Source organism: Equus quagga, chromosome 12 (assembly GCF_021613505.1).
Source record: "Equus quagga isolate Etosha38 chromosome 12, UCLA_HA_Equagga_1.0, whole genome shotgun sequence".
Lineage (NCBI taxonomy): Eukaryota > Metazoa > Chordata > Mammalia > Perissodactyla > Equidae > Equus > Equus quagga.
Genome location: NC_060278.1, coordinates 56,296,156 through 56,313,148, shown reverse-complemented (window position 1 = coordinate 56,313,148; position 16,993 = coordinate 56,296,156). Strand labels below are relative to the sequence as shown.

The 16,993-nt window shown below is 35.5% G+C and overlaps 1 protein-coding gene across 2 annotated transcripts in view; it reads left to right on the top strand.

Annotated features, from left to right (window-relative positions):
* Positions 1-16,993, top strand: part of KCNT2 (potassium sodium-activated channel subfamily T member 2) — a 346,988-nt gene that overhangs the window by 246,899 nt on the left and 83,096 nt on the right. Inside the window, exon 20 of one of the 2 annotated variants that reach the window (XM_046679418.1) lies at positions 9,356-9,472. In XM_046679418.1, coding sequence (XP_046535374.1) covers positions 9,356-9,472 — 117 coding nt within the window. Of the gene's footprint in view, positions 1-9,337; positions 9,473-16,993 lie in introns of both variants that reach the window. The other variant, XM_046679417.1, reaches the window with a different exon arrangement.

Sequence of the window (16,993 nt, the reverse complement as noted above, 5' to 3'; positions counted from 1 at the left end):
TTGGTTGATTGATTGATTTGTAAATTAAAATTATAAAATCAAGTGATTGTGTTTACAGTCTTAATTCCTGAATCTGAACAATCACAGAAAAATCTGAAAACTCTGTTTCTCTCAATTACTGGTGCACTGGTCAGTATTTCTGTATAAATATAGATGTAGCTTTCATCAGAGAATGTTTTATCTGAATGAGACCATAAAGATCGTTTAATAAAATTAATATTCTTTACCTCCACTCTCTGTTCATAATAATAATTTGTGAGCACTTACTACATGTCAGCCATTATACTAATCACTTTACCTTTATTTTACATTTTATTCCCATAAGAAATATATCCACATTCTTTAGTGATGATTTGTCCTTAGAGAGATGTACCAAGCATCTTAAAATGTCGAAGCTTACGAGTTCCATGATAACATTTAAATAAACCAGTCTGTGTGACTTGGTTACACCAGCATCCCTATTTTATAGACAAAGAAAAACAGACCAAAGAAGTTAAATGGCATTTTCCAAGGTCAATTCTAGGATTAGAACCTTCTATGCAATTCCTAGTTCATTGTTCTTTCAACTATATGATCTTACCTAACTTGCAGGTTTTTGATACATGCAAAAAATACATTGCCAATTCTTTTTAGAAGCAAGAATATATTTTAACTTTGGATTATTTGGCATTAAAAATTTCCTTTGCTTTCCTAATGACTTAATGTTTTGGAATCAACTATACATATGATGTTGTGTGTTAGATGATTTTTGTGGGGTTTGACCTTCTTGCAAAGAGTTAGGATAGAAGCGCACGCTGTAAAATTGGTTAGCTTCCTCCGTACTTCTAGAAAGGTGGGTCTAAGCTTCTTCTTTGTTGTCCCCTGTTCATTTGGTGAAGAATGAGGAAACAAAACTGAACACCAATAAACAAATGTTCCAGGAAGTTTTATGTGTTTTTTTTTTTTTTAACAATAAGATGCCTGTTACTCTGCAGTGGGTAGTGTTTTGCAATCTATCCTACAATGTTGTAAAGAAATATGATGCTTTCTTCCTTAAAATATTTTCACGTTAGAATTTATACACTAATGATTGTACGCACTTCTACAATTATTGGTTACCTTAGTGGTGCCTGATTTTGTTTTAAATTCACATGAGCAATGCTCAATAGAGTACTCAATAAATGACTATTTAGGAAATTAAGTTGAAAGACCAATTAATTCAATGTAATGGAAATAAATAATAACAGATGTCATAAATATAGTATTTTAAAATGTAAATTAAATTTCTAATATTCACACACATAATATGTCAAAATAAATATTCACAATGTTTCCAAATAGAAAGCCTTCTAGTTCTCATATGGTAATTAAATAAAATCCAGTCGCTTTGGAAAATGCCTTGCACTTGATACTGGTTCCTTAGAGCTGGTCTCAGTTCTGATTGGTGGGCCGTCTGTTCCATTTGGTTTGTTATTGTGCCAGACTGATTTTAAATATTTTGATTACCAACCCAACATTAGTCATCTGATAATACCACTTCATATGAGAGACAGAAAAGACAGTCAAAAGCTTTGGAATATATTACCCAAAGCTACACAGAGTTGAAGTGCAAGATTCAAGCTTACGTTCCTCATTTTTACATCTTGTTTACACTCTCCCTTTATTCAATCAATCTTCTTTTCTCACAGAGTGCCAAGTCAACTTCAGTTCAGCTTATTTCAAGAGTAATGACTAAATGTCTGATATATCAGGGTTCTTACTAAGATATTCAAACTTTGGATTCATACAAATCTGAGATATAGCCTCAGCTTACCCTCTTAATAGACCTGTTGCATGAATTTCTCTAAGGCTCAATTTTCTCATTTTTAGAATGAGTAGAACATTTTTCTTATTTTGAGATTATACGGGGTAATGTATGTGAGACACTAGTGCAATATCTGACTAATGAAAGGAGGTCAGGAAATGTTACTTTCCCTCCCTTCTACCTATCAAGAAAATGACATTGTCACTGTTCAAACCGATGAGTGGATTTGTGTGGAATCCCAATTAACAAAGAAGGGGAATTTATTTCGTGTTGTTGAAATGAAACTGCTTATATAATTTTAAGTAAGAAATAAACTACTTAAAAGTGGAATTATGAAATACTGACAAAAACTCACTACATTCATTTTTTGAATATGAAATAAAGAAATTAAGTTCATTACAGTTATTAGTTAAATGGAAAATAATGATCTTCAACTTTGCAAATCTATGCAAATTCACAAACCTTTTCACTTCCTAGCAATCATTAGCTAATTAATGTTTGCATATCATGATAATTTTTATAGTGAAAGATTTTGTAGGATATGATGTTTAGACTCATAAGTACTCATCTTTCTTAAAACTTCTCTTAGACCTCTGATTAATGATGCAATCATTTTTCTCTGTTTATTAATATCATTTTTGTGTTTGTTGAAGTTTTTATTTCTTTTCATACTAGTTAGTTTCAACATGTTTTGGTTTAGTCTATGCGTATTTATTTCGCCCTAGATCTATTTTCCTGTCGTGTTTGATTTGAAATACTTCTTTATATATTAAGCAAATTTCATCTACAAATTTCGTATAAGTAACATTTTTAAACATTTTTTTAAATGTTAAAATTTTTGTGGTAAGCTTTACAATTGAATCGATCAGTCATTTTCACTACTTTTCATTAATGTAATTGCCAACATAGATAGACCTTCTTTATTTAGCAGTCAGATTAAAAAAACTGCATGCACTTTATTCTATTTTATTAGTGGTTTTATTTTTCTACATTCTACTCTTCATGTCTACTTTGGGAGTGTATCATAAGAAAGGGACATCTACTTTTATAAATGTTTTCCCTTTTTTGCTTAATATTTTTCAATAATAATGCTTCTCAATGTAAAGTTTATGTTTGCCAATTAACTATCTCTCAATAACTAGGAAGATTAGTCTATGAAGAGCCTATGATATCATTTATGTTACTCATTAATTACTAAGCAGTTCAATGTCACAAACTCTGTTGCCATTTCATTTAAATGAGGCAACATAATATATGTAAATATACAATTTATATATTCGTTATATTTCAGGTTTCCCTTTAAACCACCTTTACTGAGAGAAGTAGTGGATGATCTATTTGTTATACAAGTTAAATTTTGCCAAGAGTATGGCATTAATTAGACTTCTTACATTAGATATGCTTCATCGGGATGATATATACTTGATTTTCCTTGTAACAAAGCTGAATTCATGTTATGATGAACTCTGCTACCACAATACAGACGTTAAAGTAATTTCTCAGGATTTGGACGATTGCTTGAGCATTGTAAATACACGTTTGCGGCAGAATTGCTTGTGACTGAAATTTGTGAGTTTCCTAAAACAAGGCGATAATTCTGATGTCCAAGTACTTTTAATGATTCCTATTGGACAACACAACAAAATGCAAAGGCTGTATCTCCAGTTTTAACTCTAACAGAAGGTTGACATAACGTAATGGCTTACTTGGTCCCCAGTGACCCCGGTGTGCTTCTTATTACACAGAGGATTTTGAGTATCCTGGTTAAGTTGAATTATTCAATAATATTAAATAATGTTGCAAGATGATAGAAGAAAGATATGTCACATTGGGCAGATGGTCAGAGAAGAAAGCATCAAGATTCTGAAATAATCTGAATTTAAAAGAATGAGTCAGACTAAAAATGAGATTATTCCAGCAAGGATGTATATCTATAATTAATAACGAAGAATTATGTATCCAACTCTGCCACATAAATTGTAGCTACTCACTTTATCTGACTGGAACTATAGAGAAGCAAAGAGAAAACAATAGCCAAAACAAGACACAGGTGAAAGGATTTTTCAACCCATCGTAAAATCTCAGGGTTGCCCCACTCTTGTGGTACGTGCCTTCTCACACATGTTTCTACAATCACGAGGGAAGGTAAGAGAGACACGGAAGGTTTGAATCAGCAGTTAGAGTGATCCTTCTAATTTTAAGAAGCAAGCAGTGACCAGAAAAAGAACTAGAACACACTGTAAAAGATGGTTATCGGGAGTGTATATTGTTATCATATTTGTTGAAAACAACATACTTCACAAGCTTTAAAAATATTTATAGTCTTGATTCACTAATATCTCTTCTATGAATGTTTTGGGGTCAATGATAAAAACTAATGCTGGAAAAAGGTCATCCAAAGATGTCTATCTCAGTATCATTTGTAATAGTAAGAATTGGAAATAACTTGTAGCTTCAATAATTAATAGCATAAAAGTGAAAATAACTGAATAATTGAAGATTTTTCAAATGAACTGTGGTGCATTTATAATATGTAATAACATGGGGCTGTTTCAAATGGCTGTGAAGAAGTTTAATGATGGGAGGAATTACAACAGTGGTGATCTTGGAATATTTCTTCTTCCTCTTCACTGTACTGAGCTTTCTTTTTCTTTAAAGGGTAAAGGGATACGGGGATGATCCATAGGAAGAAAATAAGTCGGGGAAGAAAAGACTTCATCTAGTTGTGATAAGCATCTGACATATTATAACTTCTATATTCCCTTTGCCTGGAATTTCCCTCCTTCTCTTTTACTGGGCAAATGCCTTTTCATCTTTCAACATCCAAATTAAAAGATCAACTCGGTGACGTGATCCCCAATTCTGCCTCCTGAGTGCAACCTATTGTTTATTTTTTCATATTAAGACATATATTATAATGGTGCGCTTTGGTACATATGTTTCAAAATCTCTCTTTGAGTACAAGTTAACATGATATTCTTTTTTACATATGCTTGAGTATATTAAAATGTCTATTATATAAAATATTTTGGAAACATATATGCTGAGTGAATAGATGCATGAAAGAATTAATAACTTTATAAAATGAATACAATAGATTAAGTGATTGCTAAGGAAGCTTCCAGGTTTATGATTCTTTCCCTAAATATGCATATAGTAAAGATTTCAGTTATAATAAATATTTGCTCAACAGTATATATTGAGTGAATCAATAATTTAAAAAGTGAACTGCTTTAATTTTAATTTTATAAAATACATAGAGTGCATGTGTACATATACATATTTGCTAATTGGTATGTTGATATATTAAGAGGCATGTTGTAATTCTATATATCCCTTAGAGAAAGTTGCTCTTAATAGGCCTGCTAATTTAGTTCCCAAAACTTTGGGTCATCTAAGAAAAAATTATTAGTTCCTCATTTTATCAGGTTTCTTCTGCATGAATAACTTTTAAACTCGTTGATAAGACTTTTTAGTCATAATTAAAAGTATCACTCCAGTCTTTTTGTAGAACAGTGCCATAATGTTTCTGATTTAGAAAGCAGAAATACAACTTGTTTCTATAATTCTGAGTTCATTATATTATCCACAACAAGTACAAATGACATCGTCTAATTAACGTTAAGAACAAAGGCGCTTAAAGTTAATTTTGTCAACAGTGTTTAGTTTTGGAAATGCAAACTAAGTCAACTTACTTCCTTTCTGTAGAAGTGCTGCCACTGTTGTGACATTCTGTTTCATTTTGTAACCCATCTGCTACTTAGGCCAGATATGCATTTTCTGGATGCAATCTGTTGGTTTCCAATGGTTTACTACATGGTGGGCTCTATTGACAAGTAGGTGACAAAGTCTTTGGAACACTAACTACTGTGGTGTCCTGTGGTTTGTCATGTGCTGTGCCCCCACGTTGCATGATGAGTGTAATTTACCATTTCAGTATTGCAATATGATGTATTTTGCATGTAGAGCTTATGTTCTTGTGTTATACATCTGCATTCAAAATTCCTAAGCAGTAATCTGTTGTTGAATTAAAACCAATCTTGTTGCATGTCAATTTTGTCAGTTTTGTTCAGTTTCTAAAGCTATTTCAGTTTCCTGCCATCTACAATAAAAACTTTATTACTTTTGACATAGTGGTAGAGGAAACTAAAGGTTTTATGTTGTGATGCATTAATTGATTATTGATTATCATAACTTCTGGAAACCTTCAAAATAATTTAGAAATACTCCTTTGTCATATTTATAAATTGCAGCATTTCCTTAAGAGTTTCTTCTAGTTACACATATCAGAGTCTGTAATTTCTGAAACTTTAATTAAAAGGTCATATGTATGCAATGCATTAGTATTAAAATACAAATTATTTTATATGCATGAACATGACATTATAGAAGATATAAAAGCTGAATGATCATATAATATGCTTACAAAATATGTTAATTTTCCATTTAAAAAAAATGTCAGCCAGAGCCTTCAAAATAAAATGCTAAAAGTTACCAATTGAGAACTTTCTTGCTAACATTTCATCCTGTAGATGTTGAACAAAGTTTTGTAGATTTGAAAGTGTCTAGTGGCTGTGGATACCTTGAAAGGCAAACACACTAACATGTATATTGCCACCATTCTACTTTAACGTAATTTACATTATCAGTTGTCATGATACTAACCAACTAATTAAATGAAGTTAGATGTACTAAACTACCATTTAAATCCATGAAAGCAAAATCACCCTCTATTTTATCACTAGTAATGTTACCTTGAAATGATAGTATTCTATTAAAATTCATTAGAAAAATAGTATATTTAAAAGATAAACCTCCCATCTATCTTTGCTGATATAAACTATGAAACAAATTTTTCCTCTGTAAAAGTATTTATGGTGAGGAAAAGCAGAACTGAGAGAATCAAGTTTGTAGGATAGAGATGAAATAGGATTGGCTACAAGTTGATAATTATCGAAGCTCGATGATTGATCCGTGGAGGTTCATTGTACTATTCTCCTGATTTGCTTATGTTTGAAATTTTTCTTAAAAACGACAACAACAACACCTCTAAATGAATTAAAACAAAATCACAAACACTCCCTCCTACTCATCCATTCACATTCTAGTTCTCCTTGAAAAGGAAGTTTTAAAGAAGCACAGGATGTGTTGCCTTTAGATTATTTGTATCTTTTTTTCATCCGTGTTGACTTTTTTTCTTGGGTAGCCATCTGGTGGCCAAACTGTGTAAAGCACCCACGCTGAAGGAAAAGATAAGACAGCGGCTTTGTAGATAGGATAGTGGGGAGAAATTATGATGGACACGGAGTTACAAGAATAAATTGGCAGCGTCATAAAAAAAGGAAAAAAGAACAAAATTCATCATTAAATGAATATAAAAATAATAATTTAAAGATAAAACATGAAGAACAAAGATGTTTCTACATAGTTCAGAAATTCCATTCCACTTTTATGTGTTTTTTATAGCTTTAAACACACATGTAATCATAATTGCTGTAATCATTTGCCAAGATTATATGTAAATGACAGCAGCCAATATTTTGAGTATGGAACTCACTGATACATATATTTGTAGGTAGCTGTTGGCTATTTAGCACAGGTGCTTTCTTAGTGAAATTTTTGTCAAGTTTCAACTTCACTGATTTATTGCTGATGAAACATTCATCTTCCTATCATAGCTTCTGTCTGTATATCCTTTTCCAGTCAAGCTTACTTCCTACTGCCTTATCTTTCCCTTTTTCTTTATAAATAATTATAATGAAGAGATTATTTTTTAGTGGGAGAAAAAAGATTGTAAGAGCTGAAATACGAGAAAGTGATTTAAAATTATAATAAGGTGGGTTGAAGACATATAACTTAACCATCATTTTTATGGTCCATAAGTGACCACATCACATTCATTTTCCACCTGCTTCTTTCTTTTTTTAAAAAAATAAATATTTTAATAGAGGTGAGAGCAATAATGATGAATTTCCTAGATAAAAGGAACACTCAAGTATTCCCAGGAATTTAAACTTGATCATCATACTGGTTGGATGTTATTGTCCTGGCCCCTCTCATCATAGGAAATTTATTTGGAATAACATTCTGTTTCCACAGTTTTAGCCCTAAAATCTCTGCCACAGAACATTATTCCTGATTCAAGTGAAGTATTTTTTTCTGGACTACTCCTGGGGATTTCTTTTTTTTTTAGGAAGATTAGCCCTGAGCTAACTGCTGCCAATCCTCCTCTTTTTGCTGAGGAAGACTGGCCCTGAGCTAACATCCATGCCCATCTTCCTCAACTTTACATGTGGGACGCCTACCACAGCATGGCGTGCCAAGTGGTGCCATGTCCACACCCGGGATCCAAACCAGTGAACCCTCGTCTGCCGAGAAGCGGAACGGGCGCACTTAACTGCTGTGCCACGGGGCTGGTCCTGGGGGCTGGACTCAAAGCTTTGGTAACACTTTCTCCCCTTATAACAGAGTAAGAAATCCTGCCTCCTGCCTTCCCATAAAAGGGAAATAATTCTCTCTAACGTGACCTGGCTAATTCAGCCAACCAAGTGCTTGGAAAAGATCCTCGGGGAAGTGACTCTTCCATTTAAAAATCTAAAAGGCACTACTGTTCTTCAAGTTTTACACTTCCTATTTTAAATCAGAAGATGTGCAAATAAACCTGATTCTTACCTGTCTTCAATCGGACTATGTCTAGGACATCCTTAAACTCATTCAGTTTAGTGTGTCATCCAATTCAGTCCTATTTTTCTAGTTTATATGAAGCAGAGGTAATGAGATAATAGTTTCCTTGTTTCAGCTTTAATGGTAACATTTTCTTTTAATTCAATGGGAGAATGCTAATGAAAGGTTTTATCAGTGATAGGGGAAAAGACTCACTCTATTATAACTCATAGGAACTTGTGTCCTAGTTTAGTAATAATTTCATGCAACCGAAAAAATCAGGTTATTCAATGACTTGCTCAAAAACTTAAGGCTGGCTAAATGGTAAGCTTGAATACAATTGACATTTATATATTTTACGTGCTCTTGGCTGTGTAGAACCAATTTATAAGGCATAGCTTTACACAAAGAAACAATAATTAAAAAATAAACATTTCACAGTTCTATATTTCTTTATTAGGCTTGACCATTTAAATTAGCATAAGTATTTATTTCTACTCTTACCAAAAGCACCTTAGGGATAAAAACTATAAATGCCCTGTCTTTGAAATAGTGTGCTAACTGTAAAAACAAAGTTTTAACATGCTCTATTTGATTGCAAATGGATGTTTTCCATGTTTTACTTATATAATTAGTAAATATTATTATAGAAAGATTCTTCACGCCTATGCTTTGAGATCTAATGAAACATAAAGAGCCCCAAAATACAAATTATTTGATGCCAATATAGAGTATTGTGTTATAATGCCCATCACGATCTGCCAGTGCACACTCTAGCAAAACCACCTACAGGGCAACCTCTGTGGACGCAGGGGGTAAGCAAGTTTTAGCACCGATCCTAGTACTGTGATTTATTGAAAGTCCGTTTTTCTCTGTTGATTGTTATCAAAGCCTAGATGATTTACTCAGGTGTGGAGTGACTTTTGCTGCCAACATGGTGGTTGTGGACAAGGAGAGCACCATGAGTGCCGAGGAGGACTACATGGCAGACGCCAAAACGATTGTGAACGTGCAGACGCTTTTCAGGTAAATGTCTGAACAAGCCAGCCCTGTCATTGCCTCCCTGCTAACCGTCTGTGAAATATTTGACTTCCGTTCTGTGTATAAGGAATGAACATAAGACACTTACAATGAAGTTATGTTCATGCATTGGATCATAAAACAAATACTGATTTACCACCTAATGTATGACTTGTACTGTGGGAAGGTTAATTTTTAACACAAGGTCAGTAGTTCTTTTAAAAGTAAATAGAATAATCTGTTTTCTTGTCTAGTTTAAGCATAACAAATTCTAAAAAACTGTATGCAGTAGCGGTCATGATCTGTGACAGATCATGCATGTCTTAATCTTAGTTTTATGCCTAGCCATGGCCAAAGGTTAGCATTTACATATTGGGTAACTAGCAATGAAAGATGGCAAGGCTGCGAGCAGGCAATTTACTCATGTTAGGAGCCACGTCATAACCTTATCCTCACTGAGTTCCAGTCTTTCATTAATTAAACTCATCCACATAGAAATTCCCAACGTGGTCATCTTTGGGTGAGAGAGAGCACTCCTGACCAGGGAAAAGTCCACGCGATAGAAAAGTCAAAATCATCTCCATCACTTGGAATGACTCTTCCTATCATTTTAAAATGTAAATATCTAAAATAGCATTATTTCCGTTTGATGAGTTTTGCAGAAGTCTAATGGAAATATCTGAGCTACCAAATTACGAAAGTAAACAAAACAATTGGAACTCTCTCATCATCTGTCCTCGCTCCACCTTCCTACCTTCATATGGTAGCCAGGCATCTATTGAGGGTAATCGTCTCTTTATAGTTTGGGTTCAGAATTCAGAAATACACCCTCTAAATTTAATATAATGCAGCAGTTTATTTAGCATACAGCCAATTAGTCATTGAGCCATAGTAAATATTATATTTAAACACAGCATAGCATATGTTTAAAATATGACAGATATAGGCAATTTTTTTTTTCTGTAGAGAATGAAAACGAAAATTACAGGGTAGAAAATTAATTCAGAGGGATGAGATTCATAGCCAATGAATAAAGTAAAAATCACACTTTTTGATTCCATGCTTGGCAAAAGCTAATTATAGTTTTAACAGGAGAGGATCCTGGGTCTTTTTGATTAAACATGCCATTTTAATTTTCATCTTACTGTGAGTTTATTTCTATTATGGTGAAGTTTCTATTGAGTTGACTTTTGTTATATATTCTCTAAGTGGATTATTTTGATTCCAAGATAATAATAAATCCCCATTTCACTGAGAGGTGCAAAAGCTCTAACTAATTATTTAAAACAACCTAACTGACCAGATACCTAAGGGCAGTTGTGCACGTGGTAACTGACTGAGCAAAGGCTGCTTCCCCTGAGTACCCGGGTGGGGAGGCAACAGCGTGTGGAAAGAATGAATGGTTGAATGAATGAATAACTTTGCATCAGTTAACTATTAAGGTTACTTATCTTCAGCAGAACATTTTAGAAATCATGCAATTTTTATGGTGCATATACACATCTAGATTGAATAGTTTCAAGCAGAGCTTTCAAAGGATTATTAGATACCCAGATTGTAAAGTAATTATTTCTATTTTCTCCTTCCCTTTGCCTGTAAAGGCATCATCATTATTTCAGTGACTCCATAACCATATTTTTCGGGAAAAGAATCCTATGCAACTTTTTTAATGGAGTAATTCATAAACTGTTAATCTACGCATGCTAAACTAGTCTACTCTTACATACTAAAAAAACAAGACACCAACAGGTCACTATGATATACAAAATATCATTTCTGTAGATAAATGACCAAAATCGTGCAGACTTGGTAGTTTCATTTATAGGTCCAGTCAGTTAACACCCTTGAGGTCCTGTTTCACATTCCTTGAAAATTTTAGTTCCTGATTCACTGTGACTCTTGCCAAGCCTGCTTTTACCATAATTCCTGATGATTTCAGCAACCCTACATAGATGATCCTTTCAGTATCTTACCTTAGCCACCTATCTTCATGGTGATAGATAGCCTCTACCTTGAAGTACCAGTAATTTTACCCTCCATACTCGCCATTTCATTCAACTCTGAGAACTACTGCTTATTTTCTGCCTCATTTCTCCTAATACCCCTAACTCCTAACAGTCATTTGTCTCCACTGGAAACTACAGTAGAGGAGGAAGAAAATTCCTCTACTCTGTGAATCCTTGGCTGGGCTATGAATTATGTTGACATGAGACAGAATAACAGGAGAAAATCAAACAAAGCTTTATAACATGTATACGTGGGAGACACTCAGGAAAACCGAGCAACTCACCAAAATGGCAGAGGTTCTCATCTTAAATACCATCTTCTTCGGCTAAAGACAAAGGAGGATGTTGCAGGTCATGGGAGACCCTTATGGAAGATTAACAGAAAAGCACAGTAAATAAGAATAAGGTTATTATGCAGATTTAAGTGCTTGCCTTCCACACTGATAAGAGTTTTTAGAGATAATGTCATCTCCCCTTCTTCCTGGTGCAGAGAGGAGGACATCTTTACAAATGGAGATTTCCCTTACAAGTGCAAATGTATCTTACAAAGGGTAAATTCTACTTTTCAGAGCTTCTCCTCTGTCTGCAGTTTTTAAAAGCAACCAGCCCAAAATAATCCTCATGCCAAAGAGACACATTTTGGAGTGGCCAATTCTGGTCCCTCACACTACCATCCACTGATTCTACACCTTTTCACTGTCCTTAGTCACCTGAGGGCTTGTCTTCCCTCCTGAACCAGCTTACATTCCAAGATCAATCATTATAATCACTCCTGTACTGAAACCATAAACAGAGAATTGCTGATTAGCTACTATGGGCCAACACTGATCTCAGCTCTGTTTCTTTTTCTCTCTTCCTCCTATGCCAAGTTCTCTGTCCTCTCAGGTTCTCTACCATCCACCTTGCATGAAATTCTCTAGAGGCAGATGACAACATTCCGCAGGTGGGATCCAGGATCCTTACAAGGAAGCATCAGGCAACCAGAAATCCAGGCACAGTGGCCGGATACCTGAGCCTCTTTAGGATGAGAGCCTTGGGCCCCATCTCTAAGGGAAGCAATTTTACGCATTGAGTATGCCTGAGTGTTTAGTGTTAAAAATGATTTAAAAAGACAATTTAGGCGATTCAAATGAACTTTATTCAGCACTTCCTGAAGCAGGGAGTGTCCGTTCCCAAGGATCCAGAGAACTACTAAATGAAATGGGAGGTATGAAGCTTTTATGAGACAAAGAGTAAGGAACAAAGAAGTTAAAAATAGCAAATGCATAAGGAATAAAGAAATAGGACATATAGATTGCAGAGTTGGCTTGACATCTGGGGACTGCCTGATTAGATATGCTGTGTTTCTGGTCAAGGGGAGCATTTATAGAGACAGGAAAGCTGTCAAAGTTTCAGTTTGCTGACATGGCACTAGGGCAGGAGCAGCTCAACCTTGGGCCTAGAAATTTGTTTCAACAATAGTGCCTCTAAAATATCTCTGCCAATCCTTCTGTCTTCATGAACGTCATTAATTTCCTCAAACAAGAGCCAATGTCTAAGTGGTTAACTAGTAAGGCCTGTGGTGTTGATAGAACTATGGATAACAGAAGCAGTTTTAATTCTGGGACGTGTGCTTTCTGATTAAAAATGAAACTGAGCCACCCTGAGTAGTAAAATAGAGTGCTAGCTTATCTTAAACCAACACTTGCACCTATCATGCTGTTTCCGCTGAAGTATTTTAAAGTAAATGAGAGATATCCTAAGAGTCATTCAACTGGTATTGATGGAGTTGGAGATTTCAACGAGAAGTCCAAGGTCTGAAGCCAATTTTACGTTCGTCTAGGCAGGCTGAATGCGCCCATAGTATGGCATCATAGTTGCTGAAATGAAGATGTGAGATGGTTTCCGTGAAGCGTTCAGAGCCGTGCAAGGCAGAGAATAGGCAGACAGTAATTGGCGGCTGCTGCTTGTTAAAAACATATGTCTTCAAGGTGATGTTTCTTAAATAGTGGTCCCAAAAATGTGTAAGCAGATATCATGGTTATTTTATTAGTTGGAATTATTTGGGCAAGAAGTTAGACGCAATATTGTATTTGGTTTGTTTATTTCTAGGAAAAAAAAAACAAATCCTGTGATCTACTCTGTGTCTATATGTAGAAGGCAAATCAAAATTACTGTATGATGTCACTTTATATGGGGTGATGCTACATTTTATTTTGGCATTTGTAAGTGACTGTGGAACTATTTGGGCTGGTGCCATTTTGACTTGGTTATTTTGACATTCCATTTTGATGTGGGGCATTTTGACTTTTACATTTTCAGCTTCTAAGACTACTAAGGAAAATGTTAGAAAATCTTCCATCTGTGCGTATATTACAGCCCAGGAGACAAGAAGGAGATGGAATTCGAGTAGGAAATGAAAGTAAGAGTGCTCTAGTTCCCAAGTTTTTGGTGTAATTGCCATGAACTGTTTTGCCAGTCTGGAGGAAGGTTAAATTTGTTATTCAGAGGCCCAAATTGATCACCTGAGCCCCTATCTGCCCAGCTTACTAGGACATACAACTTCACTTGACAGGACTCTTTTCTCCCTAAACTGTCCAAGGACCCTTGAGAGTAACTCAGTCCAAAAAGATCAAAGGCAAACAGGGGCATCTCGTTAATTCTCTGGCAGTGTACACGTGTGTAGGAGTTGTGGGGGGAAAGAGGACTTAGGGGAGAGTTGAGGCCATGGGGAGAATTCCTTTTCATCTGGTGTTGCAGCTATAACTTAAACACATAGTTTTGTGATTGAAAACTGGGCTGTGCAGTTGAATGTGTCTCCATCCAGTGTGGGGATTATGCATTTGTTGGTTTGGTCCCTGCGTGTTCCTCCCAGCGAACCTACCCAAGGAAGTGTTTCGTCATTAACATCCAAAGTCTAGAGCATGGCACCCAAAGTTTTCACTCTCAAACAGCTGAGCATTCCTGGAGATTATGCTAAGATGGTGGGCCAAGAGGAGCCGCCAGCCTCAGTCATGCTCTGCACCAGAATGAGCTGTCTGGCCAAAACAACCAAAACAGCCCCTTTATTGATCACTCACCCAGATTTGTTCCTTCCCTCATGATGAGTTTTCCTTTCTGGGCTCTTGGTAGCAAACTTCCTCTGGGACAACCTCTGTCCCAGGGGTTCCAGATTGCCCAGGTAAGAGAATATCTCTAGTACTTTACTCAGAAGAGAGTCCTTGAATCCGAAACAATTGGTCCACCTGCTCCCCAAGAGACCACTTCAGAATACTGAAGACGTTAGGAGGAAAGGTCTTTGCCAAATGAGATCCTGTTAAACCTTTCTCTCCCACTTGCTTAAGGACCTTTGTTTACACACCTAAGAGAAAACACTCAGGTGAGCCTACCCAGTGCAAAGGTCCGTAAAAAGTGAATGTCTGATTTCCAAATTGAAATGCAGATCCTCACTTTTAAATGTGAATCTCTCTTGCTGAAGTTTTACCTAACAAGGTACTGGGTCCACTTGGGAAATACTGCACGCTTTCACATTTTTATAAACAAGTATTAAGATCTAAGGTAAATTTAAGTAGGCACGTCAAAATGTGCCTTGAATTAAAAACAAGCCCTTCAAAGTGGCTCTGTCAGATTGACTGATCAAAATGCCCTACTTTTGGAATGTTTGTCATGTCAAAGACATCTATCTTTATTCTCGTTTTACTGAGAAAGCAAACAACCTTGAGAGCGACATACTGGCTCGTCCTAACCCATATAGGGAAAAAAATGGCAGATTCAGGCCTGAGTCTGTGTGTCAAACTTTCTGTAGTCATTGGGAAGGTATGGTTTCTCTGGAGAGCACCCAGAATGATGTTTAGTGCAGAGTGGGTACCAAATTAGAAACCTGTTGGTTTAATTTGTATTGTCAAAGTCCAGGAGTGATTTAGTCTAGAAGTCCCTTGGGGTTGACTTTGTTTTAATATTGTTAAAAGATAAACTGAGGCAGATTAAAAATTTTGAGGATTAATTTGAGGAAAATCGATTTGAATCAGGCCACATCCAATCTGGCAGATAGAAAGAGCTCCAAGGAGCTGTACAAAATGAAAGACTTTTATAGGCAGAAGGGAGCAGGAACAGGAAGTTATACTGCAAAAGAGTGGGGTGGTTATTACAAAATTACTTTCCTTTAAGGGATGGCAGGGGTCTAAAAGGCAGATTACCTGACTAGTGCTGACCAGGTGATTTCTGATTGGCTAGTTTAAGATTCCATCTCTGGGAGAGCCAAACTGTAATGAAGTGTCGGTTTGGTGATGTGAGGCTTAGCATAAGTGATTCCATTTGGGTCCCGTTGTCTTGTTTTTAACAATATGAAGATATTTTTGTTTTTGCTTTTGTTTTCTAAAATGCAGCTGGCCAGACTTGTAAGATAATGTGTACTCTATTGATGGAAACATTTAAATAAGTCATGGATCTGTCATCTGGAACAGAGGAATTCCTGCATTAGCTGGGCGGCAGGTCAGGATCAGCTCCACAGCCACCTGCGATTGTGATTTGTTAATGTAGTATTAGTGAGCATCTACTAAGTTTAGGGATTATACAGGATGGTATGATTAAGGCAGACATAGCTTCTGGCCTCAGGATGCTAATCGTCTAGCATGGAAAGTCTTAAGCAAGTCATTGAAAGATTTAAATAGAGAATTATAAGTGCGGCAGCTAGTGAAAAAAATAGAATGTTATATAGACCCAGATATCAAGAATGTGTGCTCTAGCTCAGTGGGTCAAGGAATGCCTCCCCAGGCAATTGATACTCGGTCTATTCCTTGAAAGATAAAAAGATGAAGTGGGCAGAGAGATGAGTTGAACCTTCCACATGGGGGCAGCATGTGCAAAGGCTCTGAGGTACTAAGCCTAGCATATTCAGTGACTTGGAGCAGAACAAGAGGAAGATGGCTCTGACATGAGGCTGAAATGGAGATCAGAAGCCAGCATATTAATGACTTTGTAGAACACGTTAATAAGTTGTGCTTTATTTTAAGAATAACAGGAAATCATTGAAGGATAGAAAATTTTAAAACATTATGTCAGCTACAGTGTGGAGAATGATTTTGAGGATAGCAAGAGAGGGTGAAAATTGACCAGTTACAAGACTTTTGAATGGCCAGGACTGTAAAAGCATAAGTGTCAAGTTAAAAAATAAAAATAAAAAAGGAATATTGTCTTTAGCTTGACGCAAGTAGTCATAGTCTTATTAAGGAAGTAGCAAGTGCGTATGGAAAATGACATAATTAAAAATACTGATACTGAATATGTATAAATGTAAGAGTGATTCCTTTATATGGTACAAAAATGTTTTTAATGTTTTGATTGATTTACCTGGATAAAAACTTTAAATACAGGAGATAGCTGATATTTATTATACTGTCATTTATTACTACCTCAGGCTTAGATCTAAAGTGTTTTAAAAATATTTGTGAAAGGTTGAAATATATTCGTATTTGTTTTACTGTTGATCATCGATTGTATTCTAAAACTGGTGTTTCATGTCTCTTAGTGTGTCTATATATCT